Source organism: Apteryx rowi, unplaced genomic scaffold (assembly GCF_003343035.1).
Source record: "Apteryx rowi isolate R43461 unplaced genomic scaffold, aptRow1 scaffold_150, whole genome shotgun sequence".
NCBI classification, from domain to species: Eukaryota; Metazoa; Chordata; class Aves; order Apterygiformes; family Apterygidae; genus Apteryx; species Apteryx rowi.
The window spans coordinates 1,144,124-1,167,851 of NW_020447753.1; the positions used below are offsets into that span (position 1 = coordinate 1,144,124).

A 23,728-nucleotide genomic window follows, 5' to 3' on the forward strand; every position below is an offset into this window, starting at 1 on the left:
AATGTGATTTATCTCAAAGTTGCAATTAAAAAGAGGTTGAAGAATGAGGTTTTTTTCTAAATTTCTGTAGATAAGGTGGCAATTAAAATAAATTATATCCCCATTCCAAGAGGAACCTTAACTAAGCCCTGCAAACACACTATTTTATCTGAAACATGCCACCTATTGAAACTGGATGAGACAAAGATACCTGCATAATAATGAAAGCAGTATAAAAGACCAGGCTGAAAGGGAACATGCTGCCTAACCCACTGCTATATCTCATCTGTCTCAAGGAGATCAGTCCTTAAAGAAAATTATAAAGTATATGGAAAATTTAAAAAATGTGTTACAGTGAAACAGTAAAGTACAAAAGAAAAAGGAAAGAACATGACTTGGACACTGAGGAAAATATCTTTGTATCAATTTAAAGAATGACCTCTCTCAAGTGCTTTAACAAAAGAAGATTTAAACACTCATTTAAAGACAGCACAGCTTTGGGTGCAGAGAATCTTAGCCCTGTTTTAAACAGGCAGTCAACTTGCAGATAAACACTGCTGAAACTGGGGGTCTAATAGCTATGTAATATGAAGGCAAATTTGGATAAAGTAGAAAAGATTCTTTGCACTTTTTCAGTACTGTTAATGGCACACATAATGACTTGGCAACTGGCACTAATTAATACGAGGCTCATAATTGTGGAAGAGAAAGGAAGCAATAACACTTGGATTCAGGAAAACACCATTAGGTTGAAGCCCTAATGAAATGAATGGAACTTAATTATATAATTAAAACTAACCACATGTATAAGTGTATCTCTAAGAGACAGGACGCTTTCCTGACTAGCTTGAATGCTTATACTGAAAATGGGAAACTGAAATACCTTCCTATGTCTTGTTTTTTAATATGAGTTTGAAATCGGGAACTGGCATCAGAAAAAAATTAATATTATTTTAGAAGACAACTTGTAAGAAAGAGACCCCCATGTAAAATAAACACATATTCCTCTATCTAAGACTGAAAATGCCATGTAATAATTCAACTGAAGAGAAGATATCTTAGCATTTGACCAGACTAACTATTGCAGAAAGGAGGAAAGTATTTAGGTTTTCACTTAGAATTATTCACATATATGAAAAGTTTCTTTATTTATCACCTCCCAATGGAGTTTTTTTTAATCAAGACTTCTACTTAGGTTTATTTTGAGGTAAGTAGCTTAAATTCTCATACTAGGTTAAGGCTCATGATGCTGAAGTTTGGCTTTGCAATTTCTAATAAATTCACTGTGTAAAGTGTTGTTCTCTCTCTATATATTTATGCCTTACATTTCTGAATGACTGTACAAGATGTAGGCCATTGGATCAATTATAAAGTGAAGAACAGTTCTGAAACAAAGATGTTTTCTTAAGGAAGATTGTGTTAAGGCTGCAAGTAATTTGAGGAAACCCACTCACTATACAAAAAGTAATCCTTTTTTGAAGAAATTAAAACTGTCCACAAATTATATATGCTACAAAAAGTAGAGATAAATAATTAGACTTTATTAGATCTCTATTAGTTCAAAAATTTGACATATGATTAATGAAGCAGAATTCATTTAAAAGAGAATCAAATAATACTGTCAAAGATAATATTGAGTGGACAGGATTCTAAAAAAAAAAAAAAAATCAGTATAAAATTCCTGATGTGTGGGTTTCATACACATGCTCTTTACATGTGGGTCATTGAGAGGCTTCTATTTAAAGCAGAAATCTTTATTATTATTATTATTATTATTATGGAAAATTACAATTTGTAACCCAAAAATACTTTTAAATAATAAAATATTTGCGAATATGCTCTGTAATGGTGACAGGTATATGTTAAAACCATGCAGAAGCTGTATAGGCTGACTACTTCAATCTATTTATTATGCAAAATTCTTGTGAGGGAAGGAATGCATATTTTACAAAGGGGAAATTAAAACACAGAGAAGCAAAAGTGATTTCAAAGGTGAACTTTATGTTGGAGCAGAACTTGATTCCTGTTTTCCTAACATCTAACACAGGATCATCCTGCCTGTCTCTGCTGGATACTAAAGATGCAGAAAATGGAAAAGAAAGATAGCATAAAATGATGGCAAAACAAAAAGACAAAAGGCAGAGGTTAAAGTAGGTGAAGATGGGGAAGGGGAAAAGGAAGTGAAAAGGAAAATCAGAAGACAAAGCTACCTTTGCTATTAACTAATTAATTGCCACATTTTCATTGGTATCAGCTAGCAAATAGGTACAAATTTTTGACAAACAGTATGCTACAATAGTTGCAGAATTTTACACACTGGGTATGAATTATTCTCACAACACTCAGCAATCTGATATGAAGTAGATAATGACTTTCTACATCAGAAGAAATATTTGTTTATCCTGAAGCAATAATACACACTAAATTCTGTTTGCTCTTCCTGTAAGACAAGAGGCTGCTTTAATCAATAAATCAGTTACCTAGGAATAGCAATGTATTTGATTTTCTTTGAGTTGAGATCTGTTACTTCCAAGTATCCAGCAGTTTGTGGAGGAGTGACATCTGAAAATCAACAAACATGTTATTTTCCTGATGCATGATTAACTGGTTATTGAATTTGCATTTAGCAGATTGAATTTAAGCATTTCATTATACAGTACCTGTCAGAAAATGATAAACTTTCACATTCAACACAGGAATGTAACTTGCAAACACTGAATTGTTTTACTATTCTGATACTGAGCGACTAGGCAGGCACAACTGCAAAAGAGCAATCTATTTGTACAGCAGATGTCAAAATTACACCCAAATATAGTCCTACTCACAAAAGCACCAAGCAGGTGTTATTGCAATGCCTAAGTCACCGCTTTTTTCTGTCACAGAAGATAATGTCAGCTGTATGTCTGACTTAAAAAGTGTATTGAGGAACATTTCAAAACTGTGTGCTTATATTTCCCACCTGAATACTAAACCAAGTGCTTTTGCCTTACATTGAACCACTTTTCTTGCACGTAGATTCTCAGTATGCAAAGACTTAAATAAATTTATAGTAAAAAGCCCTAGACTATCAAGCATTTACTATTTAGTTTATTAGAACATTTAATGATTATTTATTGCTAATACTATGCTTCCTCCCTCAGAAATATAGGAGAGAGAGTGCCTGTGTGTGTGCATGTGTATGTGTGTCTGTCTGTCTATACTGGCTTTTGCAGACAGGTGAGCCTACTCTGCCTGGGTGCAGAAGGGGCTTTCAGTTAGGAGCTGGCTTTCACCTGCGTGGAGCAGGAGGACTAAGCCTTGCAGAAGGGAAACCAGAAGACTGAATTACACTGCATGATATGGATACAAAATACCACTCTCAATAGATGAAACTCTAGATTTTCATCTGGAACAGCATATCTTTCACTTACTTGAGCTGTAGGAGAACCTGTTGTTACCTGCAGAAGTATGGGTGCTTGCATACAGCACACACATTCAAACAAGTAAAGAATAACCCACAGGAGCACCCTAGGCTAGCTACAGTAGCATATATGCTGACCTTATTGGTCTTTCGTAAAAAATATAAATATCAAACACAAAAGAAGTAGCAAAAATGGTGGAAAAATTACAGGTTTGTGGGTGACACAGCACTTTCTGGTTTGCCTAGATTGTATTCGTCTTTATAAATGTGCTCTCTCTCTAGGTGGTAAATGCAGAATAAAATGCACATTAAATTCTGATGAAGATCCAGAACATGTAGATGATACTGAACAAGAAGGGGTAGAACCATAAAATAAGAATTAAAAATTACTTTGATAGATTAGAGAGATAACACAAATCAACCAAATTAAATTAGGAAAAGACAAAGGACTGCAGAATAGGAAGCTAAAGAAAGCAAAAGCAAATGTTTAAATGCAACACAGGAAAAACTGCCCAGGCCTCAGTATGGCAGTCAAAGATCTTACAATGAACAACATACAAAGTACGAAYCAATGGTGCTATGCTGCTGCCAGGATAGAAAAAAAAAGTCAGGCCTTATATTAATATGAATGTATTAATATATATATTACAAATATGTAACATGTAACAAATATGCATATATTAATATGATCTAAACAAGTGTAGTGACTATTCTTCTTTTGCTGAGGCCTGAGGGAGAATACCTCTAGGTATTCTATATAACTATATGTTTCCAGCACAGATGTCTAGTTCTAGACATCAAACTTAAAGGAAAATGTAAACACACAAGATAATCCCAGGGGTGACAAAGAATGCAGTGAGAAGTTTTGAACAGATGGACTGTAAGGTCAAATTTAAGGGATTAACTTTTTGGTCTAAAAAAAAAAAAAAAGGACTACAGGAAATAAAACACACATCCCATAGTATTTAAAAGACTTTCATAAAGAGGGCAGTATTACCCTGATGGGGTGAAGGTAAGATGAATAATTCAGCTTCTTTTACAGCAAAAAAGACTGGATACTATGAAGAACTTTTATAATACAAGGAGAGCGAAGCATTGCAATAGGCCCCTCAGGAAAACTTTAGAATCTCTTTCAATTGAGGTTTTTAAGATAAAGGTTTGACAAACATCAGTGAAGAAGAGTCTAAACATGTGTCATCCTATTCCTATACAAATAGATGGACTAGATGACGTATTGAGGTTATTTCTGTAATTCTGTGTGTTACACTACATGTCGTTCCAGTAACTAACAGAGAGTATACACTCAGTAATAGTCTGTTATTTTAAATTCATATATGGAGACTGCTGAGAAGCAAAGTAAATATTTGCCCTCAAGTAGCCCTCATTTCTATAGCCTTGTTTTTAGAGTAAACATTAATATTTACTTGTTGGATTCTGCCATGATCTTGTCTGAGTTTATACTCTGTGGCCATATATTTATCTGGCAGTCTTTGGGGAAATTATTACTTGTTATAGTTTCTTTTTCAAACACAACTACTACCCTAGTTTACAGTTCCAATAAAACATAAAGGAAACAATTTCTTTGCTTGTTGTTCCTGGAACAGCTTTGGTAATATGTACTGGAGTGTGCTAGAGTTTGGCTGAGTACTTTGAATTATTAATAGAAATGGAAGGCCGTGTGCCAGAACTGACCAGTTGTCCAAGAAGATGGGGAAAAAAGCCTGACAGATACGCAAACTGAAGCAAGAACATTAAACAACTTCTCAAAGCAACATAAGACGTTAGTGCAAGAACACCAAGGGACTGCCACATGCTCAATTCTATGTAACATGATGCCTTTGCTTCACTATATCATCTCCCAGGAGAGGATCCAAAGGCTTAAGAATGAAGCCTTATACAACTTATTTGTAGGTAAATAACTATAGGTTTCCAGCACAGAAACAAAAGCACATAGGAATTGTCTATGGGCCACCCTTGAGTTACGCAGCACACAGGAATGGGCAATACTCAAACCTCCAAGGCTCCATAGCAGTATGCTAAGCAGCTACTGGTAGCAGTTACATTTACATTCAATTAAATAGTCTGTGAATCAGTAGATTGAGAGGCAAACTTCAGAGGAAACAACAGCCTAGCAGAAGGGGTTGCAAATATTGGATCCCAATCAGGCACAGTAAAAACTTGTATCTTACAATCTCACCTTCCAAGTGTGTCCAATGAATGCATATCTCTCTTTCCTTCTCTCTTCCCTGTTTTCACTTGGAAAGATTTTGGACTCATGCCATGAATTTAAGAGCACAACAATGGCAATACTAGGTCCCTCCAACCTAATATCCTGTCTCCGAGAGTAGCTAGAGCTTGAAAAGCGTAAAAACTGGGCAAGCATATTCAGTATTTTCCTTCAGTCACCAACCAGTTCCAATCCAGGAGCTGGATGCAGTACCTATATTTTTATTTCTATATATTTGGTAACCTCCCATGAATTTGTCAAATATTCCCAAGGATCCATGCTTCTGCATTCACAACATACTTTGGCAAGGGGTTTCACAGGTTGATTCCTTCTTGTGTGAGAAACCACCTCTTTGTGTTTGTTTTGATGATGTTCCTACTAGCTTCACCTGCTGCCCCCTAGCTCTGGTAGTGACAGATTGTAAAATTATTGATTTTTCCATATCTCCATGCCATGTGTGATTTTGTAGAACTCCACTATATACCACTTTATTCATCTTGTTTCTACATTCAGGAGATTTGGCTGATGCAGCTTTGCTCATCCTTGTTGCCCTTGTCTGAACTTTTCCCAGTTCATTTATCTGCCACCTTGAGATGGGGGACCAAAATCACACAGCACTAGATTCAGAACAAGAATGGATTTAGACAACAGCACAAAGAATTTCTGTCTTTTTTTTTTGCTCCTCCCCTAATAATTCTTAACATTTGACTGCTACTGAGATTTGAACTGATATTTTAATGGAACTGTCTATCATAACTCCAAAATCATGCTCCTGAGATGTAATGGTCACAGACCATCGTTTTAGATGGGGAATTAGGATTGATTTTCTTCCTTCACGTATATTACTTTATATTTATCTATACTGAATTTCATCTGCCATTTTATTGCATAGTCAGCATTATAGTCCTATAACTCTTCACGGAGAACCCATTCTACCATGAATAACATCCAGGATCATCAGCAAACAGTGTCACTTCATTGTTCGCTCATTTTTCCAGGCTTTTCATGAACATGCTGAGTAGCAGGACTCCACTGGTAGTTCCTTCCCCATGGGGAAAACTAACCATGTACTGAAAAAAGAAATATGTCTGAAATTCTGAAAAAAGGCTGAATAGAAAACCTAGAGTCCTGCTCAGGTCTAATTTAATCATATCGGTAAGGTCAAATTAAACATGATTCAGTTAGGATCAATTTCTGCAATTCATAAATTCAAAAGTGATTTAGAAAAAAAAATCAATGATAATGATCTTAAAGAAAGCCTGGAATCTTTCAACTTAAACGGCCCCAAAGCACATTACAAACTATACCTCATAAAATTTTCTATAAATTTAAAGCTATCAATCACTATTCATGAGAAAATTTCACCACACTTGAGGGAAAAAAGTTAATATCTTGTTCAGTTGATATAAACGAAACTGATCTGTCAGACAGAAGCCAATTCTCAGACAGAGAATTTGCTCAGGTCACTGGTATCCAGGCTTCTTCCCTTCATGAAAAATGTCCCCTGGCTTTTAATTATATCACTCTAGTGTTATAAATTGCTAATATGACACAGCAACTTAAAATGTTTTTATAAATACCTCCTTAATGATCTCAGTTTTAGGTTGCGTTTGGAAGCACTGTATCTCTCCTTCCCTCCCAAATTAATGAACTAATTCAACAAAAGCTTAGAAGATTTCCTTTCTGAATTCTTATATCATCCACTTCAGTCTGCCTGCAAAAAATTAACCCAGTCTGATCATTTAATAGTTTATGAACTATGACAGGATTACAGCTTGAGGTGGTGTAATTAGTTTGAAGATATTGATGCTAATTCTGTTTTATTCAGTTTAAACTTTTCAAAAGTTAACCCTTCCTTTGCAAATCTAGGTAACTTCGTTTTTCTATCCTGTTTATTTCCTTGATTTTGCTTCTTTAGTCAAGTAAATATTTTCAGCCAACTATTTTTCTATCCTTTTTGTAATAAATTAAAAGGAATTCTCTACAAGGGAAGTTAATCTGTGTTAAATGAGGGCAGATATTTTAAATTGTTTATTTCTGAAAAGTGGGTTAATTTAGAATAAAACAATTTATTCTACGATGAAGAGTTCATATAACACAAATCAGGAAAAGATTCTTGTGTTGATGAATTCAAAAAAACTGCCAATCTACCACAAACAAATATTTCAGATTTTTTTCTGGTAGTGATCTTTCTTTGGAGACTTTTAGAGGTAATTAATGCAAAACTCACAAATTCTGTGATTTGGCATTCATTAGGACATTTTTAGTCACTCTGGCTAAAGAAGGTAAAGATACAATGGTAACAGAAAGCTTGACAGAGCAGCATAAAAATGTCTGAAGGTCCATAGCCTACACCTGTTTCATCAGCCTACACCTGTGTTCATCAGGAGGACAGTTTTGCTATACATGAATGATGCTCATGCTCTTGAACACGAGAAGAACTAAAAAGCCTGGGTCTCCTCAGTTTGAAGAGAAGGCGGAGGGCAGAAGTGACTGAGGTTTACAAAATCATGAAGGGGATAGGTAAGATGAATGCAGAACTGTTACACACCAAACCCTGCAATGCTAGAAGGAGGGGCACTTCTGTGTTCATCACAGAGAGTAGCGAACTTGTGAACTTGCTGTGGAGACAGACAAGTTCAAAAAGGGACCAGACAAATTCATGGACAACAGGTCCATAAAAGGAGATTAAAAGCCTGAGGCTGGGATGTCCCCTCCAACATCCCTCATAAAACAATTGTGAAGGCTGAGGAAGTATGAGGGGAAAGAAACTGAAGAAAGTGGCTGGGCTCACATGCACTCCCTAGTTAGCCTCTCCTACTGCCCAAGAGGGCAACAGAAAATTGAGCTAGACAATTGGTTTGACAAATAAGGCATTTCTTATTATTGTAACCTGTGTGCCTGTGTGACACCAAGCAGAGATTGGGAATACTGGTGCAGATTCATTGCTGAACTGTCACAATCACATTCCTGTAGCTGATTCCCAGTGCGAGCAGAGTGAGATCCCATCTACTGGAATACTCACAGTGTAGGCAGCCTATTAATTCCTCAGAGGTATAATTTAGCATGTTTAGTAAGGTCTGAATTAATTTTAAAATTAGCAAAATGTGTGTGACTACTCTATTTTCTCCTCAGATACTTGTTTCATAATTCCTTAAAAATGCTTTGTAAAATTTCATGAGTGATTGCAGTTTAAAAAACAAAAACAACTGTGTATAGTCGTTGCAGTGGAAGTATATGAACCTCTTACCTTTTGGGTAAATGTCTTTCAAAGGCACATCTCCGGGTGCTAAAATTCTGACTATTTGATTAGAAGCCAATAAAGTTACACAATTGGTTTGTTTTGCAGCTCCTGTTTTCCTCCGGGCTCCATAATAAAATGGATCAGAAGGAGAAGCATGTCTGCGACTCAGAGAGGAGTTTCTTTTCCAGCTATACACTTCACTGGGAGACTGCAAGAGAAAAAGATTCTGTTGAATAAAAAGTTTCTGTTATTGAACCTATGAACAAACTTGTCTTGATGAGTTCCACTTCACATTCAATTTCAAATCAAATGTAGCTACTGTAGTTACTTCTCATGTCACCACAGGACAAGGAAAAGACCTGGATTATTTTGTCATTAAAACTACCTATAAAGGAGTGACAAACAACAGACCACCTATACTAGCTTCAGTAAGTCAGGCAGATGATTTGGAGTTGAATCAACACTTTTTTTGTATCAAACCAGGAGCAGGAAGCATTGAAATAGACTCATCTGGAACCAAACTATATAAAAGGGTTTAATATAGTGAACTATTACTATAATCTAAATTCTCATTATTCTAGATAAATGCAAACAGATATTTCAGTCTTGAATCCCAAAGTAGACACTAAGGCTCAGATTCAGCTCCATGTTCAGAGACGTAAATGTAGGTATCTACATGTGAGCCAGATGCTTCATCTCCCAATCAATAGGGTCTACAGAGCAAATCATCTGATTTTAATACCTTTACATTTGGTCAGCTGAGCATTGCTACTATAAATAAGAGCATGGATACCTTGCTCATATGTAAACACCTACACCATCAACACCTAAACTTAGGGGATTTAGGGGTCTGAATATGGAGTTTTTTTCCACCCCTAGCATTCACCTTTAGCATTCATTCTTCAACATTCACAGTTAAACACATTAAAACCACAGTTAAAAGCACACTGTCTGGAAAGACAGGGCCCCAGTCCTGAGGGGTGTAGCATCTGTAGCACTCCCTCTTCTAGGCTGCCTCCTTTGCCTAATAATGAACTCACAACTGTTTTTTTAACATACACATGAAATAAGGAGCAAGTATAATCAATCTGGTAATATAAATCTAAATCACAAAAAAATCAAAAACTAACTGCAAGGACACAGAGAATGTCTTACTATATATGGTATTTTCATGAAATATTTGGATTTCAGAGTATTTTTTTCTGTCATTTGGCTTTTCCAAAATTCATTCTGGTTAATAGTGAAATTTTCTAATTTGCACCAACATATTATGCAAACATGACACACAATCATTTATTCTATAAACATCACCCTCTTTATGTATCACTAAATAGTAAATAAAAATACATTGAAAGAATTAAATGCACCTCTTTTATGTCCTCTGTGTTTATCTCCACTCCTTGCTACAGCCTTAGTCAGTAAACTGTTAAGTTTCACTTTCCTTTCTGGTCCTTTTCTATTTATGTCACAGGATTTTTGGAAACAGAGTGAACGCAATTACATGCAGTATTTATACTTAATCACAACAATAAATAGTGAAGGGGGTTATAGCCTTGTTTCTTCTTCTTAAATCCAGAGTCCTGATAAATGCTGCACACTGAGCAAAAGTTCACACTGAATAGTCCAAAATGACTATCATTTTTCTGAGTAGTTATATTTAATTAAAAAATCTATCAAAGCACATTATTTATAAAATATTCCTCTAAACAGCAATATTTGAAATTTACCTACAATGAATTTTGTTTACACCGGATATTATGTTGCCTGGTTTCTTTTATTTTTTCAAACTCCTCTGAAGTCCTTTTAGATTAGACTATCGCAACAAATAATATACATTCCACAAACTGATCATTTACTGTCATTCCCTTCTTCCTCCACATCATTTGGTGAACAGGTACTTAATTGGTTACAGAACAAATGAGATCATATTACTTCATTGTATAATAACGCTGAGTATTTACCAAGAGGTCTGGGAAACCAATAACAATAGTAGCATAATTATGTTCATCTGAGAAAATCCTGTTGGGGGAGCTGATCTTTTGTCCCACAGCTGCACTGAGGTTTTCTGAAGATAGCTGGTCACTTGAAACTGCATGTGGCACACACAGTTCTGATGCTAAACAGGGAAATTAAACAAAATGAAAATCATTAAATCCAGATGTGCAATGGGAAACAATATTAACTCTATGAGTGCTGAGCACTAATCATTGCTATTATTTTGAACATAAATTTCCTAAAAAGCAGAAAATTTGATTATACCACACTATAACATAGAAAAAAAAGGTTAGGAAATAATGTTATGTTTGTAAAGTTAAGTGCTTATATCAGGAAACACTAGTTTTGTAGTTGCTTGTAACACTTAATTTTGCCCTCTACTATGCAAATGAGGGAGGAATACTGTGGAATAGAACAGCATGTGATCATATCATTAAAGATTGCTAGCAAGCAAATGCACGAAGAGGCAAAATGTAGGTTTGCACAGGTAAGTGTCAATTTGACATTTCTTGGTGACTGTCTCTGGCTTTGCAATCAAATATTTATGTTATTTGTAACAGATTTACGGTAATAATGGTCTAGTTTTCTTTCTTTTTAAGCTAAGGAAAACCAACTTTTATTCTGTGCAAATGTAACAACACTTTACCTTGCCTCAAATTATCAACACAGTCAGAACCCAGTATCTTTAGCTCTGCAGCATACACTGCTTCTCTTGAATCAGCATGCTATCTCCTTTACCTGGCAGCAGGAGAAAATCTTTCTTCCCTCAGAGGATGAATGGGCTACTGGTTTGGGTCAGTGGAAAACCCAAACTGGTCTACATTTTCTTAATTCCTCTCCATGAGTTCTGCCTCAAGAGTGAGAACAGGCTGAAGATGTTACATTCTGGGTTTGGTAAATGATTTGGAAAAAGTGAAGAGGGAATATGATGACTTTTTATATTGGAAGATTAAAAAAAAAAAGAGGATAAAAATAGCACGAAAAGCAGGCAGCTATTAATTGCTCACAAATACTTCTAGATTGGAAATTATAATAAGGTTTCTACCCATCTGAGGAATAACATTCTATAATGGTTTCTAAATAAGGTAGTAGGAGGAAGGAAATTACTGCTTTCTGATGGAGTTTGATAAGCTGATAGAGTAAACTGTACAACGGATAAAAAGGATCCTGGGTATTTAAGCAGTGATAAGTCCTTGGTATTCAATTTGTTGTTGTTTGTGTAAAATAAGCCTTATTTGTTGTTTGTCAATAATATTTGCTTGTATCATGTTTACACTATGTTAATCTTATTCTTCATACTTACGTTTGTCTGCCACAAGGACCAAGAAGAAATTTTTCCCCCTTTAATACATATAAAGTGATTTCTTTATTTTTCCCCTCTCTCTTAGACACACTGTGAATAGGCCAAAGCCTATAAACTATTAGGTAAGATGTACATATACTCTAGTGGTATTAAACCAGGTAGACTAAAGATTTTGTGTACCTTGACCAAATGCTCAGGGTTGAAATTGCCATCAAATCTGAAGGTAGACATGTTATCCCATTTTCTTACAGCGCAGAATGATGACCATTGGCGGTTTCTGCCTTTTTCTGTAGCATAAAACATGCTTCACTTTCTAGCGTCATCTGTGAATTTCAGTGAACAAATCTCCCCTATTTTATAACACAGGTGTGATGGCTTCAGCCTTCTGCACACTTTTATGAACTGTGGCTTTTGCTCTGTATTAAGAGTATGCCTATTATATGTTTGGGAAAATATATTCTTACATATTTTGGGGTTGGGAAATGTCTTCTAGCTCGTCTGAGTGTGTAGAGCACACCTACAACAGTGTACAGACTGGACTCATCAACATATTTCATCCCTTCTGTTCCTATGTTCTAATTCCTGCCTAGCTGTCTTCTGTTCTTTTCCATCCTGTATCCTTGTAGCTCTCCTACAAGTCCATGACTGAGGCTACTAAATGTTACAATGAAACAAAGTTATTTTATTCAAACAGCCTGAAGTTTGAGCACAGAATTTGTCATGCTTTGTGAAATATTATTATTAACTAAACATGATAAGGGGAGGAAAAAAAATCAGGAAGAAAGTTACTCAGACCTTTAAAGTAAAAGAGCCTTGTTTGTGCAGCTGCAAACACAGAAATGACAAAAAAAAAAAAAAAAAGAACAAGTCAAGCTTGCATTCAATACCTGTTGTTAAGCCAAATCCCATGTCAGCTGGCTCTTCACTCAGTGCATACAGCTGGCAGACCTCACTGTCTTCAGCTTCCATATGGGCACGCTTGGTTAAAAGAAATTTCCTGTAAAGGATACATGTTTATAATAATTCCCGATTAAATCTGTAACTCTAAACAAAGACTTTAATTTTCTGAAATAACAAAAACATTCTATGTTTATATAACAAGGTTATCAACACCTTTTCCTAAAACTAAATATGATTTACCAAACATCTGTGAGATAGGAGAGGGTGAGCCAGCCAGAGGCAGATTTGCCTTCTGGTAACTATTTACACACTTTTATTTGCTGCGCAAGTATATAAAAGTAAGAAAGAAAAGTATTATTTCTTTCATGTGACTATGAAGTAAAGCAAGCAGGCACTAATCCTGGACTATGGGGCTGTATTTTCAAAGCTAAGTCCACTAACATTCTCATTTCTAAAGATCAACACCACCTCTTAAAAACAGAAATTAACATGCACACAGTCAAACCTACTCTAGATTTTCAGAGGCATATATTTAGATAGGCATATCCTTTGTATTTTTTACTTTGCATGCCTACCTGCAATTTCACCAAATCTGCATCTGAAACACCAACTGTACGTGTCTAGCCATTCATGAAAGCCAAAAAAGCAACTTTTGTGTCTCTCTTGTGAGATACCTGTGCATGCAAACATTGATCTGCATGTTCAAATATTCATAATTTATTTGGTGCTAATACAATACCTGGCACCACATGGTCTGAGACCAGAAGTGAAGCTCCTGAACATAACCTGAACACAAACAAGAAATAATACCATAAAGAAAACCAGGCTTAACTGACCGATTCGTCTGGTTTTCCACCAACAGCCACCGATCTTCAGCCACCAGGAAAACAGATTTGAGATTGATTGGAAGTGAGATGGTATGAGTTTGACCCTCCAGTACATCCAATACAACAAGGTGGTTTCTGTAAAATTGGAAGCCAAGAAAACAATAATTAGATAGAGGTGTACATGAGGAGGTCTACTAAAAATCAGTATAATAAAAGCATAAAATTTAACTCTCACCCTTCTTCTTTGTAGAACACCAGCCAGTTTTTGTGTGAAAACTCTCGGCACATTTTGTAGTTGCTCTGTATAAAAATATGTCATACAGCAGTCAGGGTTTGTTAGATCAATCTCAGAGTGAGTTTTTCTCACTCCTTTGAAAGTGTACCACATTTTTCCTTTACTTAGAATCATTCACTACATTTATTATGTCTCAAAATGCTATCTATCCCCCCTTGTCCCAAGTCATATAATTGCATCATAATTGAGTTTGTTATTTTGAACATAATCCTTCGTAATAAAATGTTCTGATATTCCCAGTTCTATTTCCAAAGAGGGTTTTTTTTTTAAAGATACATATCCTCAGACAGTATGACTTATTTATATATCTATCATCATTCCATAACTGCTATTTTCTGTGTAAGGCATTTAAATATACACAGGAGGAAACAATTAAGTGCTTAGGCTCTAAAAACAGTAAGAGAAACCATCCTGGAGCAATTTTTCCAATATTGAGCTTTAAGTGCCAAATTAATTTGGTATAGTATAGCTAGGTGCTACTTCTCACCGTCTCTTCCTTGCTGCTCCACCAAGATATTTTCTTGGGAGTCTCTTGAGTATCTGGTAAGAGCAAAAGTCGGCGAAGGGCACCATTGTTTGTATCCAGCAACAACACAACGTTACTCTGTAAATGGAAAGCAGATCTGTGTTCATCTCAAGCCCATTTAAGAGACCACATCAAATCTATATGAAGCACCTTTGCAAATCTAGCAACCTAAGACGCTTTGAAAAGACAACATGGATTTTCCTGGGAAATGTAGGCTGAATGCTCTTGGATCATTTGAAAGTTGATGGATAAATTTAACTGAACAAGTAAATACATGCTAAAGGACCGGAATTATATTTCCATTTTTCCATATTCTTTTATCTTACAGCTCACATTAATTTTTGCATAGGCTCTAGAAAGTGGACTAGTACAGCTTACATACCCAAGCTGTAAGTCACCTAAGGCAGCCATTAGCAGTTAACTACAGGTAAAAGACATATCAGTTTTGTTCTGCCATGTTACTAAAATATTTAGCTTCTGTTTTTATATGTTTTCTTAGCATTACTCTGAAACATCCATTATTTATATTATATACTTATACATAAAACTGATGAGAGAAGGAATGGCTCAGTACTTCTCTCATAGCTAATACTTCAGATACCTAGGAGCTTATTAAAAATCCTGGTATGTGAAAATCCTTCTATGAGCTGCACCCTCAGACAGCTGACGGAGTGTCAGAGGTAGGATGGCTGTTGGAAGACAGAAGGATGACTCTAAAGGATCAAGATCCAAAGCAGACAGGATATCAAACAGTGACATGGGAGGGTCCTTCACATATCACAAGCAAAAATATGATAYGCTAAATTTTGTTGTTCTGCAGATTTCTCAGTTTGTTACTCAAAGTCCCAGGCTCCATACATGCTGTCACACGATGGGGACAGCTATCAATACTTCCCCTCCCCGCCCCAGGGTCACACACTGGGAAGGGATCACAGCATTTCACTGAGGCTCTCCCTGGCCGCCGTACAGTGTCACAGCTTGTCTCCAGCTCTGGGAGCCACATGTCACACAAAGCTGGCTAACAAGCTCATCAGCTACGTTTAAGGTGCCGCAGCCATGTCTGGGATGTATGGCATGGATGAACGCACCTGATAAACAAAGTATGCAACTTGACATGTTGCCAGCTTGTTTGTAGGTTCATTTAAAACATCTCTTTTTACAAAGTACCACAGCTGCTCCTAATGTGTTTAACCAAGAATTCAAGAGAACAATCATTCAGGGCCAACCTTAACTGCACCAAATGAAATTTAAAAGGTACAAAAGCACAAGTTAATAAGCCTTAGGATGAAATTTTTGTTTGTCTTTCAGGGAAATGTTAGGTTCTGCAAGGACATTAGGTTCTGCAAGGACTTATTAAAAGTAAGCTGTCTACGTATAACATCTGCAATAACGCACGATAGACGTTAAGGGAATAAAACATAAATTCCCACAAATTCTCCTAAATAAAACAGATACAAGCAATCTGAGTCACAGTGTTTTTGTTCTTTTTGGGTACACTTCATACTTTCACTAGGATTACTTGAGAGAATTAACTTTTTTTCTAATAATGACAGTCATTTAAAACTAAATATGGTAAAGCATTTAAAATATTGCCATGTTATTTGCAGCATTTGGGAAATTCAGCTGGAATTTAATACTTCTAAAAAAAGCAGTTTGCTTATGTATTTCAAACCAAAATTACAGAAATGTGGTTCAGGAAAAAAAAAAAAAGCAGGCATTTGCTTTGGATTTTGGTTTTCTGCCATATTTTATTTATATAGTTCTGCAACTGCACTGCTGAACCAAAAAAACGCATTAGCCTTCCATGTGAGATAAAGAACACATATGAAGCAATTACATTCTTCCACTTAGCATTAAATTTATGAGAGCGGTTGGCAGCATAAAAAGCCTCTCTACTCCACCCCTTTTGATGTTAATGGTTTCCTTCTGCACTAAGTGACTGATGTATATTCTGTCTGTGTTTAAGAATAGATTTTTGCGTCACTTGCGAACACATCCAAAAGCAGCTTTGGCAACTCTTCAAGTGGGCTGGGAAAAGACGCTGGTGTGCAATTCCGCTATGTTTGTTCTCGACTGGGAGAAAAGTAACCTTTGGGCGACCTCCTGACCCTGGTGTCTGGAATTCCAAACTTTGGACAGATGCAATAATCAATCTCATGAAGTGGTGGGCCTTTATTTTTAGTTACTGCAAAGTTTCCCTTTCCTTACTGCTGTTTTTATTTTAGAGAGTATTTTCCTCTCAAAAGTCCTTAAACCAAACAGGGCTGTGATTTCACCTTGCTGGTATGGGAAGTTGTTCTTTATGCTCTTGTAGACAGAGAGTTGGGGGAAGGAATAAATTTCAATTTCAGAGCAGAGGAATATAAAGCATTCAGCTTAACCCTCTTGTATTCTATATATTCTTGTATTCTATGAATGCTTACACTCACAGTTTCATCCTTGTCTGCACTTGATGCCCACGTCCCAAGCAAACAAGCTCACAAACACAAGCTCTTCTTCACTGTCAGCTTCAGTCAAGGCTGATTCTTAGCCTGGCACCTCTGTACGGCGTGCGCTCTCTCTGCCTCCTATCCCCCAGCACCTTTTCTACTAGTGCTACTCAGTGACCAGTGCCTATGGGTGACATGCATGTAACAATCCTGACACTGTGTATACTAGTATAGATATAGATATATTGTTCATTAGGTTAAAGTGAAAGAAGTCTGTGCAATGATTTATGGTTTTGGGCTCAACCATGATGCCCTCACGGATGCGGAAATGTATGCAAGTAGATTACTGACATTTTAATTAATGTGAGCAGAGTCCTTCAGATTATCTGGGAGACTTGATTGTACTAGAGATTACAGGAAACAGAAAAGCAAGAAGAAATATGAGCTTTCTTTTTACAGAAAGGAAAGTCTTCACCTCATATAAGATTCAAAAAAGATGAGAATTTAATAATGTCAACTTGTTTTTGAAGAAAACATATCCTTCTCCTGAAAGCATATATTAGAATGTAATGGAGACTAGAAGGAAACTGAAGCACTCCTCTCTCTTCCCACCCCACTTCCCGCCAGCGAAAGATAAAAGCGGATTTAAAGGATGCTGGCAGGACACTGTCCGGACAAGGCTTTACACTGCAAATTCCATCTTACAAATAAATGACTTAGATTTAGGAAGCGTCTCTCCAAAGTCTATCACTGCAGTTTGATTGAAAAGGCAGAATCAAAATAGGCTGTGCTCACTAAGAAGATCAATGGACACTGTGTTGAAGAGAATCACCTACTCTTTCTTCCAAGGTGTAAAGGTGGCTTAAAAGCAGGTAAATCTCTGATTTATACAATTAAGTTAAATCCTCAATAAGATTAGTTTTAGTAAAATTTTATTTAAAAGGACAGGAAGGAATTGTAGTCTTTCATTTGATTTTACTGGAAGACTCTACTGAATCCAGATGGATGTCATCTGAGAAATAATAAATCACAGATGCATATTGAAGAGCTACAATATCATCATCTCATCCTTTCCAATTTGGTTATGATCCATTTAAAATTGTTCTTTTCTTATAACTTTTTATAACATTCATCTCAAAAAATCTTTATTAAAAAATTTGGGAAAATCTTTAGCCTTTGATAGTGCCCAATTAGTGGATTATGTTTTTAATGAAATATCACCTGTCAAGTGGACAGCTTTTTTTTTTAAAATAAATGCAGTTTCTGATTTCAAATATTAGTAATACTTCTTGACATTTTGCAAATACATATAGACATTATACTTGTCTGTGAAAGCATCTTTGATCCATCCTTTAGCACAAGTACCTAATCCTTGGGAGTCTTGCCTAGAGGTAAAATGTACCACTGATCTATCTGTATTAATATGTGAATGCTGCAAATACTGGGGTTAAGGCTGGCAGTCATCTTACCTAACTTAGTACGCCAGAAGGCAGGTATCTCAGCTATACTAGCTGCCCAGGCTCCTTTTGTAGTCAATGGAAAAAGAGAGGCACTTCCATAAGGCAATTCATCTTAGCTGTTCTACCTCAGCTGGGATGCACTACTTTCTCAGATCACCTTTATCCTCTCAATGGATATACAAGGTATTTAGATGATTAGCTTAGACCATACACCTACCTGTTAATGTCATAAGTAATAACTGATTTAATTTCATAAACTGCAATATCCACCTCATTTCATAGGTGCACAAAGAAAGCACAAGACTTTTCCATGGCTCCATAGCAGGAAGAATTGGGAATAAAACCTAAGCTCCCAGTGGAAATACTAAACTCCTTGAGAATCTCTCTTTTGATTCAGTAGGAACTGCAAATGCAGAGATCCCAACACATCAGCCCTAACATAAGGAAGGATGGCAGTGGCTGTGAAGACTACAACAGCAGCATCCAGCTGACCTATGCTTTGGTTCCTCATTTAAAAATCAGTCCCAAGTAAATTACTAATGTACTCCATGCATATGAACATGCAATACATAAGAGATTCATAGTTCAATATTTTTTCTGTGCAATATGCTGACTTAAAATATACAAAAAGTCTAAAATTACTTTTGAGCAGTGTCCTAAGTATATACTGACTTTTTACAACCAAATTTGCATTTTAATGAAACACATTTTCATACTTGATGAGTAAGGTCAATCTTAATATTAACTTTGCATAAGAAGTCTTAAGTTAATACAAAGCATTCAGAAATATTATAATTACTATATTGTCTTCCAGCAGTGTAAAGACACTTATTTTCAGACAGGATGATAGGATTTGTTCAACTATAGCACTCGTTAAGAAAAGCAAGACTGAAGTTGTCAGTATTTAAACTTCAAGTCAGAGAAAAAAAGGATGTTACAGCTGAACTGAAGTAGACTGGAAAGGGGCCCTGAGTTACCATATTCTTTCTGCAGAACAATCTTTATTTCAGATTTTAATTCACACTTTCATTGAAAATTATAATCCATGAGGACAGGCAAAACCAGTCATTGAGTTAACTACTTAAAGCTTTACACAAGAACCTTTGATAAAAACCACATTGCTGAAGCTGAAACTGAATGCAACTATGATTGAATTAAGAATAAAACTAGCAGGAAAATTATTTTCATGGTAGGAATTTTAAAAGTTTGGAAAGCAAAGAATATTGCTGGGATTTACATTAAAAAGTGTGCAACATTCTAAATATTCTTAGACACAAGATAGACTGCCATCTGTTCTGCAACTTCCTGTATTAACTTTGCCAGAAAAGGCCAAGGATTGTTTAGAACTGAACAAATTTGTTATGCGCATGTCAAAATAGGTCAAATAGTGTTTCTGTAGGTGTTCAAGACAACTGCACTGACATTAAAGAGCGTCCAAGGCAAAACTAAAGAAGGCATACACAATTCTACCAAAGGTAGAAGAATCACATATCTTATAAGCTACTAACTGTAGTGCTTGAGACCAGAAAGTGGTGTCAACACTCATCAAACATTCCTGGAGCAAAGGTATAGCAGAGACACTCATTACGGAATGACTGTAAATTGGAATGACTTCTTAAACCCCAGCTCAGTGTAGGAAAGGTTCTTCTACATCAGCAGCTCTTTCTCTCCTACTGAAGAATGGTGGAAGAAATTCAGAACAATGAAAGGAAAAGGAAGAATGGCAACAATAATGACCAGATAAAATGCTCACATCAAACCACTATGACTCGAGGCAACATAATAACCTGTTAATAATAATAATAATAATAATAAAAATAATAAATTAGTCATCATCACTTTATCAACTGATGTCTCTTTCCACTCCTGGGCAAAGAAGTTTTAAATTGGAAACATTCCAATCAGTCATTAATAGTAATTCCAAGTGGAAAGTATGCATTGCTTCACTCTGAAAAAAAGTTTCCAATCAAACCAACACTGAAGAAGTCAGTGATTCTAAATTTGTATTGCTGATACCCTAAATGTCAGGGTTTACATAGCCTTCTTTCTAGTCTCGATACTTGAGGTGTTACAGAATGGGAAATATCAGAATTTGTAAAACAAACCAAAAATAGTGACATGATAGAAATATAAGCAACATTTCACTTTGTGACTCAGAAAACATGTCTCTTTCATATACTTCTCAAAAAGTAAAAAAAGGGACAAGCTTGGAGTAGAACTTAGATTCACAGCATAAAACAGCTTGCTTTGTACTTTCGAACATACGCTGCTTGTTTGAGACTCCTGGACTCAACTATCTCCCTTTCTCTCATAAAGGCCTATCTAACTTATCAGCAAGAGGAATCAGATAAGCAGGCAGAACTCAGCTTCAGTAATGCAAAAGTATATAAAGGGATGTTGTAAATCAGCTAATAAGTGCAAGAGAAAAAGCTCCACATAAAAAAATAGAGCTGAAGCAACTCTGAAGGTTCAAGATATAATGAGAAGGAGCACATTAGTAAGGAGCAGACTTACCCAAGTAATTTCAATCTACAGAGGTTAAGACACCTCAAGGATCCTACCTTCATGAAACTGCTTTCCTTATCACTAAACATACTAACCACTGAGCTTTTTTTTTTTTCTTTTTTACCTGCTCTTCATGTAGAATCACTTGACCTTTGAGTGGATTTCCCAGCGGTGCCACAGTCACAAAAGGCTGCCAGATATTTCCAACTGTTCTGGGGAAGAGGTCATAAAAATCCACGAAGTATCCACTCTTACTAGAAACATTCATAAAGTACAAGGAAACAGGATTGCATGTAGCAATGTAAAGAACATTCTCAGCTTCATCTTCTGAAACAAGAAAATAAGATAAAATTAATGAAACATTATTGACATTGCACATTGCTCTTCTGAAAGAATATATATCATAAACTGGGCAGATACATGGTTTCAGATGATATAGCAAAGCCTACAACAAAATGGACACCGTTGACAAGGGAGATAGAGAGAAAATATCTCTTGACACTAACTAAATGTCAGCAGGAAGAATCTTGCCACAAAGCTATTAACTCTTCAAACAAGTAGTCCAAGACACATCTGTCCAGACTTTCTAGTTTGTTTATAATCTGGGTCTTCCCTCCTTTTTTTCCTACCAGAAGCCCCCTGCTTCCAGTTACTATACTTAATAATTATACATGGGATGAATGGAAACTTTATATGGAAACCTTTACATATAGCAGTTCTTGACTCATTTCAGAAAATTCTCCAAATTAAACCAAAGCTATGTAATTTCTGTTTCACTTTCATAAAAGTTGGTGAATGTATTTGAAGTAAAGGCTACAAGCAGAAAAAGATAATATTCTAGTATTGATCATTAGCAATGTTTGTAATATACAATACATTATAAACGTGTTTAATTATGAACCATAAAAAAGGTCATGAATATTCCCAATGATGCAATTCTCTTTGGGACATAAGCAGTATAGATAATTAAGTCAGGCTTGATCCAATCAGAAAGAATTTTAATCAGTATAAGCTCTGATTTAGTTTGAGAAGGATACATATCCTTTTGAAAACCAGAATGTCTCAATGAAATTAGGCTCCCATTTCAATAGCTGATTATTTTTGTATTTCATCTACTGTTTTAAAAAAGGAAAGTGGAAAAAGAGAAACAACACTATTTCTCTTATACTCCACTGCAAAGATTCCTAGAAATACACTGTGAATATACTGAAGTGTTTTTATTGCACTCATATTGCCCTTGTATATTCTGACAATGGCTATCAGCAAGCACCTATGGTATCACCAGCCCAGTTCTTCCTCATCTCCAGGACATTTCATATATTGTAATACTGGGGATCATTACAAAAGTTATTAGCTTTTCTTACTGCACCTTTCGTTACAGCAACATCACAAACTAAGTTAACTTCACTCAAAGGCAGTGTCCAAAAAGCGAGCTCTTCTGTGAAGCTGAGGGACCTGGCTTCATGTCGTTCCACAGGAAATCCTTGAATATTTAAATACACAGGTCCCTAAAACAAACAATAACAACAAGGGCTTGCTAAAATATTTCACTCACCATTCTTTATGAAAATCTAGAAGTTTTTTTCAAGACTGTCAATGCTATTAACAATAGGAACAGACCAAATATTAAAAAAATGAAAGGGAAAAGGAAATGCTTTTCTGCAAGCTCTCTGAATGCCCATACTGCCATTTTCTTTACAGTATACAAACCATGCCTTTCCTCCTCATTCTTTTCTGGTTTGAAAACATCATTGCTCAGTGACATGATTGAGGTATCACACACCGATCAAACACAGTCCATACAAGGAAAAATCAGAACATTTTTTCTCATAAAGAAGCTCAATGACAATTTCTTGTTATATAAAGTTTAAATCTCAATCCCACATCATATTTGCAGTTGAGTTTTTACTTATTCACTGAATTAACAATTACTAAAGTTAAGCCAAGAACTCAAAGCTGAAAAGGACTGAAAAGCTTTGGCTGCAGGTCAAATCAGACCAAAGGTTCAGATTCAAACCTGGCAGTGCCAAAGACTCATAAGAATTCAGCTGCATGTGAAATAAGAACAAAAAATAGCTGGCTTTCCAGTCTCAGATCTTATACAAAATTTGAGATCTGGGAGCTGAAACTGGCCACCTCCAAGCATCCAAAACAGCTTCAGAGTTCCTTCAAAAATGGCACTGTCAACATCCTCACAAAAAGCTCAAGAACTCCTGACCAAATCTACTGATTTTAAAGCACATCTCAAATTCTGAGGGCTAGGTACGATAAAAAATAAACTTTTTTTTCCTAGTCAGTACAGAAAAAAAACAAAACAAAACCAGGTAACAAAGATGAAGCTTTGTATATCCTCTTTTTCCTGAGGAAATGAATCACATTTTAGGTTTTTCAGATCCCTATATATGAAATCTTATGCATTTTTTAAAAAAGAACACAAACCTTTACATCTATTCTTTGAGTTTCTGTTGGACACAGCAGTTTCTGTCGTGCACTTCCCAGGTTGTCAATACTCCAGTAGCCTGTATATTTATGTTCTGGTAACGGCAGTCTGCCAAACAGCATAGGAACAAACAAATTTTCATATTCACTAACCAGCAGCTAATATGGAATAAATCATTTAAGCAACAACATTTCCCCA

General features: G+C 35.9%; 1 protein-coding gene across 3 annotated transcripts in view; it reads right to left on the bottom strand.

Annotated features, from left to right (window-relative positions):
• The window catches only part of VWA8 (von Willebrand factor A domain containing 8), a 197,648-nt gene that overhangs the window by 49,083 nt on the left and 124,837 nt on the right, over positions 1 to 23,728 (bottom strand). For all 3 annotated transcript variants that reach the window (XM_026058921.1, XM_026058919.1, XM_026058920.1), the window contains 10 exons: positions 23,530 to 23,638; positions 22,460 to 22,598; positions 21,215 to 21,417; positions 14,658 to 14,774; positions 14,111 to 14,175; positions 13,885 to 14,010; positions 13,036 to 13,145; positions 10,812 to 10,966; positions 8,857 to 9,058; positions 2,460 to 2,541 (listed from right to left, as the gene is read on the bottom strand). In XM_026058921.1, coding sequence (XP_025914706.1) covers positions 2,460 to 2,541; positions 8,857 to 9,058; positions 10,812 to 10,966; positions 13,036 to 13,145; positions 13,885 to 14,010; positions 14,111 to 14,175; positions 14,658 to 14,774; positions 21,215 to 21,417; positions 22,460 to 22,598; positions 23,530 to 23,638 — 1,308 coding nt within the window. The remainder of the gene's footprint in view (positions 1 to 2,459; positions 2,542 to 8,856; positions 9,059 to 10,811; positions 10,967 to 13,035; positions 13,146 to 13,884; positions 14,011 to 14,110; positions 14,176 to 14,657; positions 14,775 to 21,214; positions 21,418 to 22,459; positions 22,599 to 23,529; positions 23,639 to 23,728) is intronic.